This window comes from Drosophila kikkawai, chromosome 3R (genome assembly GCF_030179895.1).
Source record: "Drosophila kikkawai strain 14028-0561.14 chromosome 3R, DkikHiC1v2, whole genome shotgun sequence".
NCBI classification, from domain to species: Eukaryota; Metazoa; Arthropoda; class Insecta; order Diptera; family Drosophilidae; genus Drosophila; species Drosophila kikkawai.
Window position 1 is genome coordinate 32,821,260 of NC_091731.1, and position 15,204 is coordinate 32,836,463.

General features: G+C 40.3%; 3 protein-coding genes across 5 annotated transcripts; 2 read left to right on the top strand and 1 right to left on the bottom strand.

Annotated features, from left to right (window-relative positions):
- Nucleotides 1–1,199: 1,199 nt before the first annotated feature.
- On the top strand, nt 1,200–7,710 carry dco (discs overgrown). 3 transcript variants are annotated; one of them, XM_017181878.3, is made up of 4 exons: nt 1,200–1,325; nt 2,002–2,125; nt 3,962–4,046; nt 4,739–7,710. In XM_017181878.3, exon 4 carries the CDS (start codon nt 4,830–4,832, stop codon nt 6,150–6,152), a length of 1,323 nt encoding a protein of 440 aa, XP_017037367.1. In that variant the 5' UTR covers nt 1,200–1,325; nt 2,002–2,125; nt 3,962–4,046; nt 4,739–4,829; the 3' UTR covers nt 6,153–7,710. The 3 variants fall into 3 exon arrangements, with proteins under 3 accessions (XP_017037367.1, XP_070142626.1, XP_070142627.1); XM_070286525.1 differs by lacking the exon at nt 1,200–1,325 and adding an exon at nt 1,447–1,465; XM_070286526.1 differs by lacking the exons at nt 1,200–1,325; nt 2,002–2,125; nt 3,962–4,046 and adding an exon at nt 4,190–4,325.
- A 1,434-nt stretch (nt 7,711–9,144) lies between these two features.
- Chchd3 (Coiled-coil-helix-coiled-coil-helix domain containing 3) lies at nt 9,145–10,420 on the top strand. Its single transcript, XM_017181879.3, has 3 exons — nt 9,145–9,281; nt 9,370–9,538; nt 9,722–10,420. Exons 2-3 carry the CDS (start codon nt 9,412–9,414, stop codon nt 10,261–10,263), a joined length of 669 nt encoding a protein of 222 aa, XP_017037368.1. The 5' UTR covers nt 9,145–9,281; nt 9,370–9,411; the 3' UTR covers nt 10,264–10,420.
- Nucleotides 10,421–10,508: 88 nt separating this feature from the next.
- On the bottom strand, nt 10,509–13,974 carry Alp4 (Alkaline phosphatase 4). The gene is made up of 3 exons (XM_017181876.2): nt 13,619–13,974; nt 12,030–12,271; nt 10,509–11,944 (listed from the first exon to the last, which is right to left on the bottom strand). Exons 1-3 carry the CDS (start codon nt 13,782–13,784, stop codon nt 10,592–10,594), a joined length of 1,761 nt encoding a protein of 586 aa, XP_017037365.1. The 5' UTR covers nt 13,785–13,974; the 3' UTR covers nt 10,509–10,591.
- Between the last annotated feature and the right edge of the window lie 1,230 nt (nt 13,975–15,204).

The following is a 15,204-nucleotide window of genomic DNA, read 5'->3' on the forward strand; positions in this document are numbered from 1 at the left end:
TACTATTAAATATAAGTGAATTTTGGCTGATTTGTTTTTTAAGCTTAACCTTCTTCATATACTTTTCATTTGGGCCATTCAAAGCTCTAAATATCTTTATAAATTTTATTTTTATGCATGTTTTATTACCCAATTATCATGATTTATTTGTAGGATATTATTTTTAAAATATTCTATAGTTTACCCTGCACTCCGACAACGAAGCCGAAGACGGACTGCTTATCAATTTTGAGTGATTGCTTATCTACCCCAATTCGAAGCTCGAAATAAAACACACCTTGACACACTCACACTTGCTCACTCTCCCGTTAGTATTTCCCATATGCATATCTACCGTTACCCGTGGCTTCTTTTTTTCATATCAACCTTCCTCGGGTTTTATATTCGGAAAATGTGGGGTGGTGGAAAAAGGGGTACATGTACAAAGAGGGGGGCTAATGGAATTCACACGTGCTTTGCTTTATTGGAAATCGCAGCAATAAAAAATGTAAGCGTTTCTGTTACCAGTCAGTCAGGTATTTCGTTACCTAAAAGTAACGTTGATATCGAAATTGGCATCCCCTGAAAGAAACGCAACAAAATATGACACAACAATAAGAGGTGTCCTTTTTAAATTAATTTCAGTTTAGCTCAAATATTGGACAACCAAAAATTAATATTTGTGTTACTTTGAATACACTTGAAGATTAATTTATTAAATATTTTAGAAATTCAATAGAGTCTTCCAAACTTGAGGTTAAGCCAAAAATAATGAATAACTTTAAGTCAAGACCTTAATTAATCAACTATTCTAAACAAAGCAAATGTTTGTTAGTAGTATTTACTTAATATTATACTCTATTGACATACTTAGCCACCAAAATATTTCCTAAAAAATAATGCTCTAAGTTTTGATGTATTAAATTTATTGTCGACGAGAATGACCATAGACACTAAAAGCGAAAATCTATTCCATCAGGTTAATTACAAAAAAAAAAATAATAATAACAAAAACATCTATTAAATATAATTTTACTTTTTGAATTTAACGGCAACGTGAGAAATATCGCTTAGAAATGGCGCGCCTTCCGCCTTCACGACAGCTGGTCACACTAAAACACTGGCATTTACCTAGGTTCCCACCCATCCGCCAGCAAAGTTTCCCACCTTCTTCGCGATTTTGCCCAGCTAATTTTAGGGTATTTATTTCTAGTGCTTTTTTACCAACTTCGACGCGGTCACACTGAATATCAAGATGGCGTATAAAGATTTGTAAAATCGTCGAAAAAATCTATGTGAAATTGCCGAGAAAATTGTTAAATAAGAGCTCAGCGTCGATGCAAAACGTAAGTGGTCAGCAGCTGTGTGTGCGGAACGGGGCGAGAGGCGCGAGCAGAAGCGGCGGCGACGGTGACCACGCGCAGGAAAAGTCTACGTTCACGGATTTCCCAGCAGCAGGCAACTTTTGTGTCTCACTCGCCATTGTGTGAGTGTGTGCGTGTCCGTGTGTCGTGTCCGTGAGTCCGCTGGCCGTGTGTTGGTGTGAAAATGCTGAAGTAGAGGCGCTAGCAACGTGCTCGCAGCAAAAACAACGGCGGTGCAAGCGAGACGACCAGTGTGTGTGCGTTCATCTCTGGCCAGGGCATAAGTTTTGCTTTTTTCTCTCCTTCGCCGTTCGCTGAAGTTCCGTTTCGTTTATTTTCTTAACAATTGAAGGCGCCATAATTGTGTTTTGTTTGGCATAACATTGTTATAAAACCTAAAAAACTGCGCAGAAAACCACAGAAAGTTTAAACTAAAGCAATGCTTTATTTGTATTGCGTAAAATGCGCTTGCGTGTGGCCCCAAAAGTGAGTGAGTGTCTGCGGGTGTAAGTGTAACTTGTGTGGCTGCGTGTGCGTGTGTTCGTGTACAACAAAAACAAGTCGTGGGACTAAAACAAAGAAAATTCAGAAAATTCTACTGCCGTTCTTGTGGAATAATCAAATCCAATTAAATGCAAAAATTCGATTTCGATTCCAGTCGAATTAGAAAAAGCAGCAGCAGCAGGCAAGGGAGACGAGGCAGCGACGCCAGCAGAGCAGCAGCGGCAGCAGCAGTGGTAAAGGAAGTGGAAAGAGAGGAGTAACTGAAAAAAGAAAACAAGGTAAGATTCAAATTTGTCCCACTGTTTTCGGTTTTTCTTTTCACACTCCCCTTATCAGGCCCCGTTACTCGTTGAGTGCAGTGCAAGTGCCGTTAGTTTTCGGAGGCCATTGACGTCGCTAAATTAATTGCAAATATAGAATTGTTTATTTTTCCGATTTCCGTTTTTATTTTGGCGTTTTGCTATTTTATGCTGTTTGTTTGCCATTTTTATGGCGCCTGATGGAACAACTGTTTCGTGTTCTCCACCTCCCGTTGTTCCGCTCTTCGCCTCTTCTTTGTTCTTTGTGTGTTTGTGTGGCTTTTTTTTCGCTTTTTGCGGAAGCTTTTCGGCTGCCGCCAACGCAACGTGCAGCTGTTTTGCAATTGTAATCGGGTAATTTGTTTAAGAAATTTTACCAGTACAACTGGGAAATACCCTACGTAAATAGTTGTGCCTAATTGGAAAGTCCTAAATGAACTGCTTCGAAGTGAGTTTGTCTCGTTTGCACACCGAAATAAGAAAAGTAGAACAGGGTAGCCACAAAAACAACGGTAGATTTCGGTTACAGTTGTCACTAGTTAATGTGAAACAGTATAAGTATAAAGTTATAATTGCTTTATATAAATAACATTAAGTCGAAAATTTTTCCTAAAGGACTGTATGTAGAAAAGTAATTGTTAAAATAAATTAAACTATTCGGGGTTCACGCAATCAAGTATTCACTGTTCACATCGTTCACAGTAAATCAAAGTCAACGCGAGAACAACAAAGTGCAGACAAGTTTTGAGGTTAGAACAAGAGGGAGGGAGGAGAGCGCGTTAACGATCGATGCGTGAGCGGTAAAAGAAAGCGGAGAGAAATATTGAGAAATAGAGAGAGCTAGAGAAGGAGCGCGACGAGGAGAGAGCCGAAAACAACAATTAAACTTAATTTTGTCATTTATGCCCGGCAAGTGAAAACTTTCTGCTTGTTGCTTCTTTTCTCCTCCTCCGTTTATTTTCATGTCGCTTCACCTATGGCTTCTGCTATTCGTTTTATCCCGTGGTTGTTTGTGCTTTTCCCCACAGAAAGTGTCATTTAAGTGGCATTTTTACAGTCCCTATATTTGGTTTTTCACTCTTTTGTCGGCAATTGTTTACTCTTCGCACACATGTGTATGTATTTCTTTTATCTATTTTTTGTTAATCCTTCTAGTTATTTTTTGTTGTTAGCATATTTTGAGCTGATTCATTTTGCCGATTGTTGTTTTGGTATCGTCACGTTGACGCTTTAGATTTCTTGGAAAATTACACTGGAAAACAAGGCATTAAAATTAATTTGTATATAATAAAATTTAATATAATACATAATATCAAATGTTACATCGTATCAGCTGGCAACATATTTTCTTTGTGTTCAGTGTTTCTTTTACCCAGCATCACTTGTTTTCCCCATTCGTAATCAATAAAACCAACACAAAAATAAAACACAAACAAAAATAGCCCAGATCAACTTTTACATTTGCGCGAGGTTCGGGTTCTTATCTTTTTCGCTTATTTAATTTAATTTGCAACTGCCTTTGCTCTTCCTTTCCTCCTTATTATACGGATCCATACATTTTCGATATAGATTACTTTCTGTGAGTTTGTTTTCATTTCACGGAAATCCTTATCAGCTTAAAACAACAAACAAATATGAAATAAGCACGATTTCCGAAAGTGTTTACGCTGCGTTTTTGGATGCCACAAAAACTGCGATTTTCCGCTCTAAGCTTTTGATCACGTACGCCACAAAGTAGAGAGAGGATGACTGAAAAATCATTTACTTGCAAGCGTATTACAGAAACTTTTACTAAAATGTTATATTTTATTTCAGAAAATTATTGCAAACATTTGGAAGTGCGACTGCCTTAAGTAAAATAGAAGAAAAAAGAAGAGCTTAGACGAAAGGACAGCGCCAGGTAAGAAAATATGAATGTTGGTGTGAATTAAAGGAAATCCGGGAGATAAATATAGCATAAGCACGGCTAAGCATGTAGAAACAAAGCTTATTTTATTTAAAATTAAAGTTAAACTTGTTAAAACACTTATTGAAATAAAACTAGCATTTTATTTACATTTATACATCAAAGTAACCATTGCCATACTTGGTGATCTTAAATAAAATAACAAAATTTAGTATCAAACCTAATTTTTTTATTGATGTCATTTCTCTACGTCATTTACGGCTTTATTTAGAGGTAATGAATCTTAGATTTCCTTTCTGTTATTAAATACATTTATTTGTTTCATTGCATACTACTCTTTTTATGTCAGGTACCTATAGGTTACAAAGATATTATATGTAGCTTAGTTCCAAAGGAAAATGTATGTAAAATTTAGGAAGAGGCATCTCCGATACCATAAAGTATACATAGTCTTGAACAGTATAACCAGGCATAAAAATATTGGCTTTATTTGGGTGTTTTTAACAATATTTGTTTTCATTAGGCCATACTCTCACATTCCCTTTGATTTTTCCCATATTTCCCTGGGTAACTCACACTCGACTCCTACTTGTTCATTAAGAATTATTTGGTAACTTTGAGTAGGAGAACTAATATAAATATTTTTCTAATATTAATCTAATCGAAATATTTTTCTCTTTCCTTAGCGAAAGGCAACGAACGTCGTCGCCAGCGAAAGGAACTCTCCACATCTGAGGTAATCTCACTCTGCACACAACACACAGACAGATATCCAAAATGGAGCTGCGCGTAGGTAACAAATACCGGCTGGGTCGCAAGATCGGTTCAGGATCCTTTGGTGACATTTACCTGGGCACCACCATCAACACCGGCGAGGAGGTGGCCATTAAGCTGGAGTGCATTCGCACCAAGCATCCCCAGCTGCACATCGAGTCCAAGTTCTACAAGACGATGCAGGGTGGCATTGGCATACCGCGCATCATTTGGTGCGGCAGCGAGGGTGACTACAACGTGATGGTGATGGAGCTGCTGGGGCCCTCGCTGGAGGACCTGTTCAACTTCTGTTCGCGCCGCTTCTCGCTGAAGACGGTGCTGCTTCTGGCGGACCAGATGATCTCCCGCATCGACTACATTCATTCGAGGGACTTCATACACCGCGACATAAAGCCAGATAACTTTCTTATGGGCCTGGGTAAAAAAGGCAATCTGGTGTACATTATTGACTTTGGCCTGGCCAAGAAATTCCGAGATGCACGTTCGCTGAAGCACATCCCGTATCGGGAAAACAAGAACCTCACGGGCACAGCCCGCTACGCCTCGATCAATACACATCTCGGGATTGAGCAGTCGCGCCGCGACGATCTGGAGTCTCTCGGTTATGTCCTCATGTACTTTAATTTGGGTGCATTGCCCTGGCAGGGCTTGAAGGCGGCCAATAAGCGACAGAAGTATGAAAGGATATCCGAGAAGAAGCTGTCCACTTCGATCGTGGTGCTATGCAAGGGCTTCCCCAGCGAGTTTGTCAACTATCTGAACTTCTGCCGCCAGATGCATTTTGACCAGCGGCCCGACTACTGCCATCTGCGCAAGCTCTTCCGTAATCTGTTCCACCGCCTGGGCTTCACCTATGACTACGTGTTCGATTGGAACCTGCTGAAGTTCGGCGGTCCCCGCAATCCGCAGGCCATCCAACAGGCGCAGGACGGAACAGACGGCCAGACGGGACATGATGCGGTTGCTGCAGCAGCAGCTGTGGCAGCCGCCGCATCGTCGCACCAACAACAGCAGCACAAGGTCAACGCGGCGCTGGGTGGCGGCGGCGGTGGTGGAGGCAGTGCAGCGCAACAGCAACTCCAAGGAGGCCAAACACTGGCCATGCTGGGCGGAAATGGAGGAGGCAACGGAAGCCAGCTGATTGGCGGCAACGGACTCAACATGGACGACTCAATGGCGGCCACGAACTCGTCGAGGCCGCCATATGATACGCCGGAGCGACGTCCATCGATACGGATGCGCCAGGGCGGTGGAGGTGGCGGCGGCGGCGGTGGAGTCGGCGTGGGCGGCATGCAAGGAGGCGGGGGCGTGGGGAACGCCAAATAATATTTTATCGTTTAAAATGCAACGCTGGCCACGAAACAGTAGACAGGCGGAACTCAGCAGCAACACTATACATGTAGAATATATAGTTATATATACCTAATATATATATATACGATACTTGCTTTATATATGCGGTAAACACATGTTGAATGTATCCAAAACGGCAGGAGGACCAGGTCCCTGCCGAGATTTGATATGAGATGAGGTTAAACGAAGGATGAAAGCAGTGGAAAACAAGAGAGAGAGGAGCAGAGGCAGTGCAGAGCAAAGTGCAGCGCTTTCCTTCTTATCTGTTCTTTCCTTTTTTTTTTTTTTTTAATTGTACATTTTCGTTTTGTTAATTGACATTTTTGGTTTCTGCTCCATGGTGTTCTGAATAGAGAGACGGGGCGCGCTTATTATTAATAATTAACTAGCCTATGATTAATTTAATTTATAAACGTAGACCATAAAACGATTGCAACTTGGCTGCAAGAAACTGCAACGACTGCAACATTGTTCATTTTGATTTGAGATCCTTAAGGGACATGAGCAGAGGAGCAGCAGAGATCGGTCTGAGGATTTTGGAGGGATTTGGAAGGATACCAGCCAGGATGATACGCAGGCATTTACTCTGTTTTGCATTTGATAACCGAACTGGCTCTATTTTTTCGTTGTTATTTCAAATCCCTGTCCCGATCACATAACAAATTCGATTATAAGTGTAATATTTGTGTAAAAGAAACAAAGGACACCCACAGACAACCGCGAGTAGTTGAGTGAGTGTCCCAAGCCCTAGACTAGGCAATAGCGTAAGCAAAACCAATCCATTCAGAAGCAGCATAAAAAGAAAAACACACCACACCCCATGTAGCCTAAGTTGAATCACGATAATGATTTATATATATAAGCTAAAACCGTGCAGTAGCAGAGGGTACGTTTCTTTTTAGCTTTAAGCAACGCTCTGATTTCTAAGACCCCCCTCCTATGTTATTATATCTTGATGTAACGCCCAAGAAATCCCCCCATATATATATACATACATATATATAAATTTGTGGTCTGCGCTTTAGCTAGATGTGTTCATTATATATTTTTTCCAACCATTTAAACACTTGTTTCTCAAGCCCGATTCATTGAAGTGGAGCTTATTGTTAAAAAAAAAGTAACACAAATGGTGTAACTAAGATAGAAATACAAAACACAATTTGCATTAACGTTTCGATTTAAACTTACGAAATAAATACAACAGAAGCCCCTTCAGCATAACGCTAGCTAATAAATTATAGCTATAATATGAAATTTGTCTATAAGTAATACCAAACCATGAAAAATAAAAAAAAAAAAATGAAAAAAAAAGAACAAAACTTAAATTCTAAAAGCGCCAAGATGAAAATGGGTAAAAATTAAATAAAAATATATAAATTAATATACGAACTATATCTTATGAGAGAACACGTAAACACAAACATGTAAAACCCCTCAGTCTAAGAACTAACAACAAAATCAGATCACTGAACGCAGCAAAAGCCACTAAAAAAACTTAAATAAAATGCATTACGTGATATTTCTTACAAATTGTTTTTATGTTTCCTTGGTTTTTATTGCCATTTCATTTCTATATATTCAATCCAAGCGCACGCCAATGCAACTCGACCAACTTTGTAAACAAAACTATTGCAGCCAGAGATCGGGGGTTTTCCAAGTAGATAGCCCCACAACACCACCACCTTCAGACCCGGATGATTAATAGTAATAATTAAGAAAACGATTGGATAATCTAGCGAGTGTACATACGAAATATCCGAATTAACCTAACCATAAATGAAGTAAACAAATTAAATATATGTGTGATTTTCCTCCTAGCATACAAAGTACTAAACAATTAGCATTTTATCGAAAAAATCGATAACCGATTCATAATAATTATGAGCCACTAAAAATGGAGACCTAGGCGATCGATCGTGTGTATGAAAAGTCCATTCAGCATAAGCGAAAACTAGAGAAACTAACAAAATCGAAAGTTTTGTATAATTAACTGTATATGTATATTGAAAATAGAATTTTGAACTATGAACTAATGATTATTGAACTTGAATCGAGATCGAGTCAAAGGATGAATATCAAGTATATCATGGGCGATGATATGAAAACAAAATATTAACAAACCACCAACAGTGATATGGAATAAACAAAAAACAAAACAAACGAAGGATATAAAGAAAAGAAAACAAACACATGATAATAAATCAAGAAGAAATTTCATGAAATTTGAAAAGTACGTTAGAGCCGGAAATCGACAGATGTATATCGATAAGTGCACGCCACATTTATGTAATTAGCAAGTATTTCGAATTAAAAACAAACCGAACATGATTATGTATGTGTGAACAGAATAAAAGCAGCCACTAAATAAGCCACACCACTCACAATAACAATTACGAACGAGGCATTAAAAAGCTTAAACAATAATATAACACATTTCATCGGGACTAATTTTTTGGAAAAAGTATTTATACTGGGTTTGATTTACAGTAAAATTAAACAAATCTTTCTGTGCTTTTTTTTTTGGTTTTAATTTAAGGTTTATATTTTTTAAACATTTAATAGAGCTCACTGAGCCTTCTATGGAAGCCTAAAGTTTATTGAAAAAATCCAAACTCTGATTTTTTATAATTCACCTATTATTTATAAAAAGGAATTTGTAAAATTTGGTTCGTCCTATTTTGTATTAATCCTAATTAGAATTGTTTTTATTTATAAATAAACAATTCTTTAATAAGCCGTAGCAATTTTTCTGTGAAAATAACAATTAACAAAGATAGATTAATAAGGATTTTTATAAAAAAGAATTGTTTGTTAGCTTGCTTTTCATCGGATTAGTAAAATTAAAATTAAAAAATGGCTTAAATATATTGAAAAGCTAGCCAAAAATATATAAAAAATCTGACGGAAAAAAAAACGGAAGTGACATCACTGGCTAGAATAAAGCCATAAATTCTGCGATATGATGGCAAGGCAGTTTCAAAGCTCTGGCAACATTTCCCTGATCAGCTGGCGGCGTTGTTTTGTGGTATTTTTTTGCTTTTTCTTTAAGGTCACTCTGAGCACGTCTTATTGGTTTTTTTATCGCAATATTTTGCCGAAAAGGTTAATAAAAATGCCAAGATAAACAAAAATTTGTGGTGGATCAGTCTCCCTGGACTTAGAAGACATTAATCAACCCATAACATTGCAGGTTTGCTAGAAGGAACAAGAAGGAAAAGCCAGTAACCAAAAGATGGGCGCCCGACAGTCTCAATCCCGCGAGCCCCGATCCGTTTCGATGGAGAATCCAACTCCTGCCGGCGTCATAGATATATCCGATGATGTGGTCAAGCGCCTGAAGGCGGGTATCTCCCAGCAGGGTAAAGTATTCCAGTAAATAATGCCAGAAATCTGAGGGATATATCCCGGAAATTGGCTGTGCCCGGTGTTATGCAACAATTGTCAAAATGGGCAATTGTTTATGCCCACTATAAGCCTGCTTTGCTACGTAGGACTTTTTGCCATACTGTTTCCTAAAACTAATTTACAAAACCCCCCTTCAGCTCGTGAGCACGCCGCGGAGGATTCGAAGACATCGCCCAAGGCGACACCGAAGGCAGCACCCAAGCCTGCCCCAGCCACGCCGGTCGCTCCAGCGTCCGCTCCCAAGGTGTCCTATCCCACGGCCACGCCCATTTACGTGCAAGGCGGTGGACACACCATCAGTGCGGCGGATGTGCAGCGCCAGATGAACCAGGAGCTGGTCAAGAACGACGAGCTGTGGAAGGATCGCATGGCCAAGCTGGAGGAGAACCTTAAAAAGACGAACACCATCCTGGAGAAGGAGTACGCCAATGCTGTAGAGAATGTGCACAAGCGATTCGTGAACACGGCAGCGGCCCACAAGGTACCTCCCTGCCAGGAATTCAAGTCCCAGCTGCTCGCCTGCTACCGTTCGCATCCCGGCGAGACGCTCAAGTGCATGGAGGAAGTGGCCCAGTTCCGGCAGTGCATTGACCAGCATCGCGTCCAAAAGCTGGATGCCGAGCCCGTGGCCCCAAAAGCGGCCTCAAAGGCCACAGTTCCCGTTGCCAAGGCGGGCTAGGAGACTCTTTATAATTCGTTGTCCTGAGTTGATGATCTGTTCTTGAAGGCCTTCTACGGGTTTTTGTATAAATGAATTGATGGAGCGAACACAACGCGACATCATAAGCGAGGAAAGTGTCATGGCGAGCAATAGTAAACTAATTTAAATGAATCAATCGAAGAATGTTTTTATGGTGGAATGAAGTGCGATTTAAATTTCTGACTGAGCTGAGCTTATTTCTCTTCAATTAAACCAAAATCAAATAATTTTTAGTACTTCTATTTGATAAATATCAACGTTTTCTCCTCCATTCACACACAATCAACAAAACAATTCGTAATACTAATTAAATCAACAGAAAGGACATGGCTAAAGCCAGGACTAAAATGGGCCCCGAATAAGCCACCAAAACGGCGGCATTACTTTCGTAATGATCATCATGATCCTCGCAGGAGTCGTCAAAGTTTTTGGCCGGACCCAGGCAACCCGCATAGCTCATCACGTAGGCCAGATAGTTCTGCTCGAAGACGCCGCGGACTAGACTGGAACCAGGACCGTAGGCGAAAACCGCCACATCCTCACCGCCGTGGGTCTCGTCCTTGCGGGGCACTGTGGCCATGTGGCGGTAGGTGGGTGCAGTTCGCTCCTCAGCCGTGAACTGCTTCAGGGGCATCCACATGTTGGAGCTATTCTGGGGCCGCGAGTCATTGGCCAAGTGATCCCAGTAGCCGGGTCCATTGGCATACGTTATGGTCTCATAGACCATGGGATCGCTTTTCTCATGCGAGTTGGCTGCTCCCAGGATATCTGCGCCTCGGAGAGCATAGCCATTGAAGGTGACCGCATGCGAGTGATCGGCCGTCACTATAATCAGAGTTTCCTTGGGATTCGTGTTGTTCACCGCCGCCTGGATGGCCAGATCGAATTCGTAGACCTCGTGTAGGGCAGCGCGGGCATAGTTCATGTGGTGCCCCTGATCGATGCGACCTCCTTCCACCAGGAGTACAAATCCCTCGGAATCGTCGCCTCTGTCTAGGACTGCCAAGGCCACCTCGGTCATATCTTGTAGCGATGGCTCGCCCGCCTCTCTGGCAATGGAGTAGGTGATGTGATTGTTCCGGAACAGACCCATCAGGTGATCCACCTCCTTGACCTTCACCTTCAACAAATTCCTTCTGTTGTGAACTAAAACAGGGGGCACTGAATCGTTGGCATGATGGGCCAACCACTCGGCAGCAAGATTCCTACCATCGCCTCTCTCGCAAATGGTTTCAGTTGGTCCCTCGAAGACTGTAGTTCGCACCTCGGAGGCGTTTAAGATTCCCATGGGTGACATTCCTCCACCCAGGATTACATTGAAACGATTTCCTGGGGCATTCTCCACCAGCTGCCGGGCAATATCAGCATGAATGCCCACAGACTCCGCAGGAACCTCAGTATCGCACTCCCAGTCCCGGTTGTATATATGGGCATATGTGGCAGCGGGTGTGGCATGCGTGATCCTGGTCGTGGTGACTACTCCAGTGCGTTTTCCCTCCTTTTGGGCCCAATCCATAATGCTCTGGACGCGACCCGATTTGGCATTTGTCTTGGAGCGAGTGGCATCCATGCCAATGGCTCCATAATGTGCCTTGGTTCCAGAAAACAAAGCTGTGGCCGTTCCCGCGGAATCAGGAACCTGCTTATCCACATTGTAAGTCTGTAAGGGATTAACAAATGGTAACCAAAATTAAGGAATTAATTATAAGTCATTTCAAGACTGTATAACATTAGCCTTTACCGACCTTTGCCATTCCTGTGTTGGGGAAGTCATCAAAGACCAGTGACTCCTCCTCGCCAGGACCGTGCTTCAAGTACTGACCCTTGTAGATGCGACCAGCACTGATCGTGGACACACCCATGCCATCACCAATAAAAACGATAATGTTCTTGGCCTTCTTCCTGTAGGACTTCTCGCCAACTTTTTCCGCCTGCTTGATCGTTTTCTCCAGCTGCCTCATAGCCACTTTGTGCCAGAATTGCGCATCTGAAATAGTAATTAAAATAGTAATTCTTATTAAATCGGAATTAATTCAAATTAAATTGGAATTAATTCAAATTAAATCGGAATAGAATTCGTTGGGTAAGTCCCCAGCCCGCCTGTCACGTATTTATTGCCCGTCTCCAGTGAGATCCAGTTGGCACTCGAATCGTTTCTAGTTTAACTTTTTAAGTAGCCGTTTAGTTATTGCGATTTATTTTCGTGGGGAACGAGCGTTTTCAACAATATAGTTTGAGGTTTTCGCCTTTAAAACCGAAAACAAATTTCCTTTGATTTATGCACTATAATTATCTTTCAATTTCGGGTCATAAAATATTCAGCAAATGCTGTAATTGAGATGCGACTTTTTAATTATATATAATATTGTTTGAATATAATTTAAGCTTAACTTTATATTTTCTCACTTAATTTTCAAGATAACCAAATATATTCATATTTACATATTTAATTTTGATTTATTAATATTAAATTCAAGTTCAAGTGCAATTATTTTAGGTAATCTTATTTAATTTGCATTTCCTTTCGAAAATTTGGAACGTGCACTGCCTGATTCACTTGCGGTGATGATTATCATGTTGTTGATATGTAATTAATATTCCATTGAGCTATAGCTTAAGTATGGGGTCTCTACCACTCACTACCACACACCACCCACCGCCCAGCAGCCCCTGACACTGAGACAGCTTACAGTTAGGCTTCACTGCTTGACTGCTAATTTCGACTTGTCAATGAAACCAAAAGTCTATGATTAATCAATTATTTTCTCAGCTTGGTTATGGTGCAAAAACAGTTTTTTAGTGGTATAAATTCTTTATCATTGACCCTTATTGTTAAGCAATATCATGCTTAAATTAAACAATTAATGGAAATTAAACAATTGCGGTTTTAAGTCAACCGCAAAGTCTGTTGGCGCCGCATCAAAAACAGTTACATTTACATTTACTTTTCAATAGTAATTATAAATATAAACATAATCTAGGCAGGTCAACATCAAAATTCAATTAATAATTTAATAATTATAGCAAAAACTATAATTTTATTGTGAAAAATATTATTTTAATATAATGTTGAATGATTACTTGTCTGGAAAATAGTTTGCTGAGTTTATATTATTTATTTTATTTTATACCTTGACCATTTCTAAGATCAGTTACTTAATATTTCAAAACCATTACAGAACACTTGTTCTTGTTTCATAATTGAATTATTAAGCTGTTGAGGTTCAACTTAAATAATTTCACGTTTCTAGGCGTAACGCTTTTTTGGGTTCGCATTTAGCACGTTTGGCTTGTACTTATTTCAGTTACGTCGTAATTTAAGCCTCAGACTAACCTTCTGGTTCCCTCTTGCTGGACTGCTGATCCTCCAATTTAAACTGAGGTCCAATATCGCCACCGGCACTAAGAGTCCGGATCAATGGCGGTGGTTGAGTGGTGGCTGCCCAGCTAACTGCCATTAGGCCACCAAACAGAAGTCCGAACAATGCCAGGGAATGCATTTCTCACAAAGTCACGACAAATTAAGGGTTTTCAGAGATTCTACGGAGATTCCTATTTATATCACAGCTCGGCTTGAGGCGCAGATTCGGTCAGCAGGCCATCGAAATTTATACGGAATGCGCGGAACGATTTCGTCTCGGGGGTTCTCGAAGTATAACTCTCGTGTCCCCAGTGGATCTCAATTAGCGACTAACGCCTCAGTCGGCCCTCAAGCGCCGTTATATGGCGAAAGATCCATTCGAGAATCCGATCGGCCAGACACGAAGCTCCCGGCACTTACACATACAAATAAAGTAGTACCAGTATTCGGGGATTATATCCAGTACCTGTACTTATTGTGTAGGCGCTTGGGTCTTTTCGACACGTAAGAATCCAAGATTAACTATAGCTTGTTTTAATTTTACAAAAATGTAAGTCTACATTATTAAATGATTAGTTCTTAGACCACGTTAAAATTAAATATAATTTATAATAGCATTTTAATTATAATAATATAGCTATTGGTTTTTTTAATACCTCATACTTTATATCATTGAATTTAAATCAATCATTTAAATAATAATAATGCAGAGTTTAGTTAAAACTTATAGTTATGTAGAAGACATAAAACAATAACAAATTATAATACTTATAAATATAATACAAGAACAACCTACAGGATACCTTCTAGTCCATAAAAGCCACTCGTAACAATTAAGATCACCGCTGGTTGCTTGCACTGGCAAAACGTTTGTCTCAATTAAGGCAAACATCGCTCTGGCAAGATATATCCATAAAAACGTGCAAAGCTCTAGCGAATTAAGGGCTCTTTGCCATAAACATTTTAACGATCGTTTGTTTGCTCGGAATCTTGCCTCTTCCTCCCGGTAAACTCATGTCGATGCGATGATTTACAGCGGAACTTGCACGTGAAGCGACTGTCATTGTCGGCTGCTGGTCGGCTGATTTCACGATTCCCTCCCGATTGCCGTATTATCTTTATCTCGACCGATGTCTGCAGATGATGATGCCGTTGTTTGTCTTTCCCCCAAATTTGATAAAAACGAATCAAGAAGCATAGCTTCAGCAGCACACATTGCGTATGCGTGTTATTTGCACCAGGCTGGCAAACATTGAAAAGAGTTTATCTCCCGTTGCGATCCCTCAATGCCACTTTTATTCCATTTAATGGATTCTTTTTATAGAGCTAGATCTCTTCATTATATGTACAATAGAAAGAGAGTCATCGCATTCATTCTGGGCTGTAAATGAGGGGGCCTATTGTCATAGAATTCGTCTAGCCTTTGGGTGCTCTAGTTGGTGTTTCTTCTCCAAATTTAGACGTATGATAATCACGATAAAGTCTAGTGACCGATTATGATATGTGGTCACCTAAATATGGAAGTATCTTTTAAAATTTTATTAAATAATGGTCTCCCT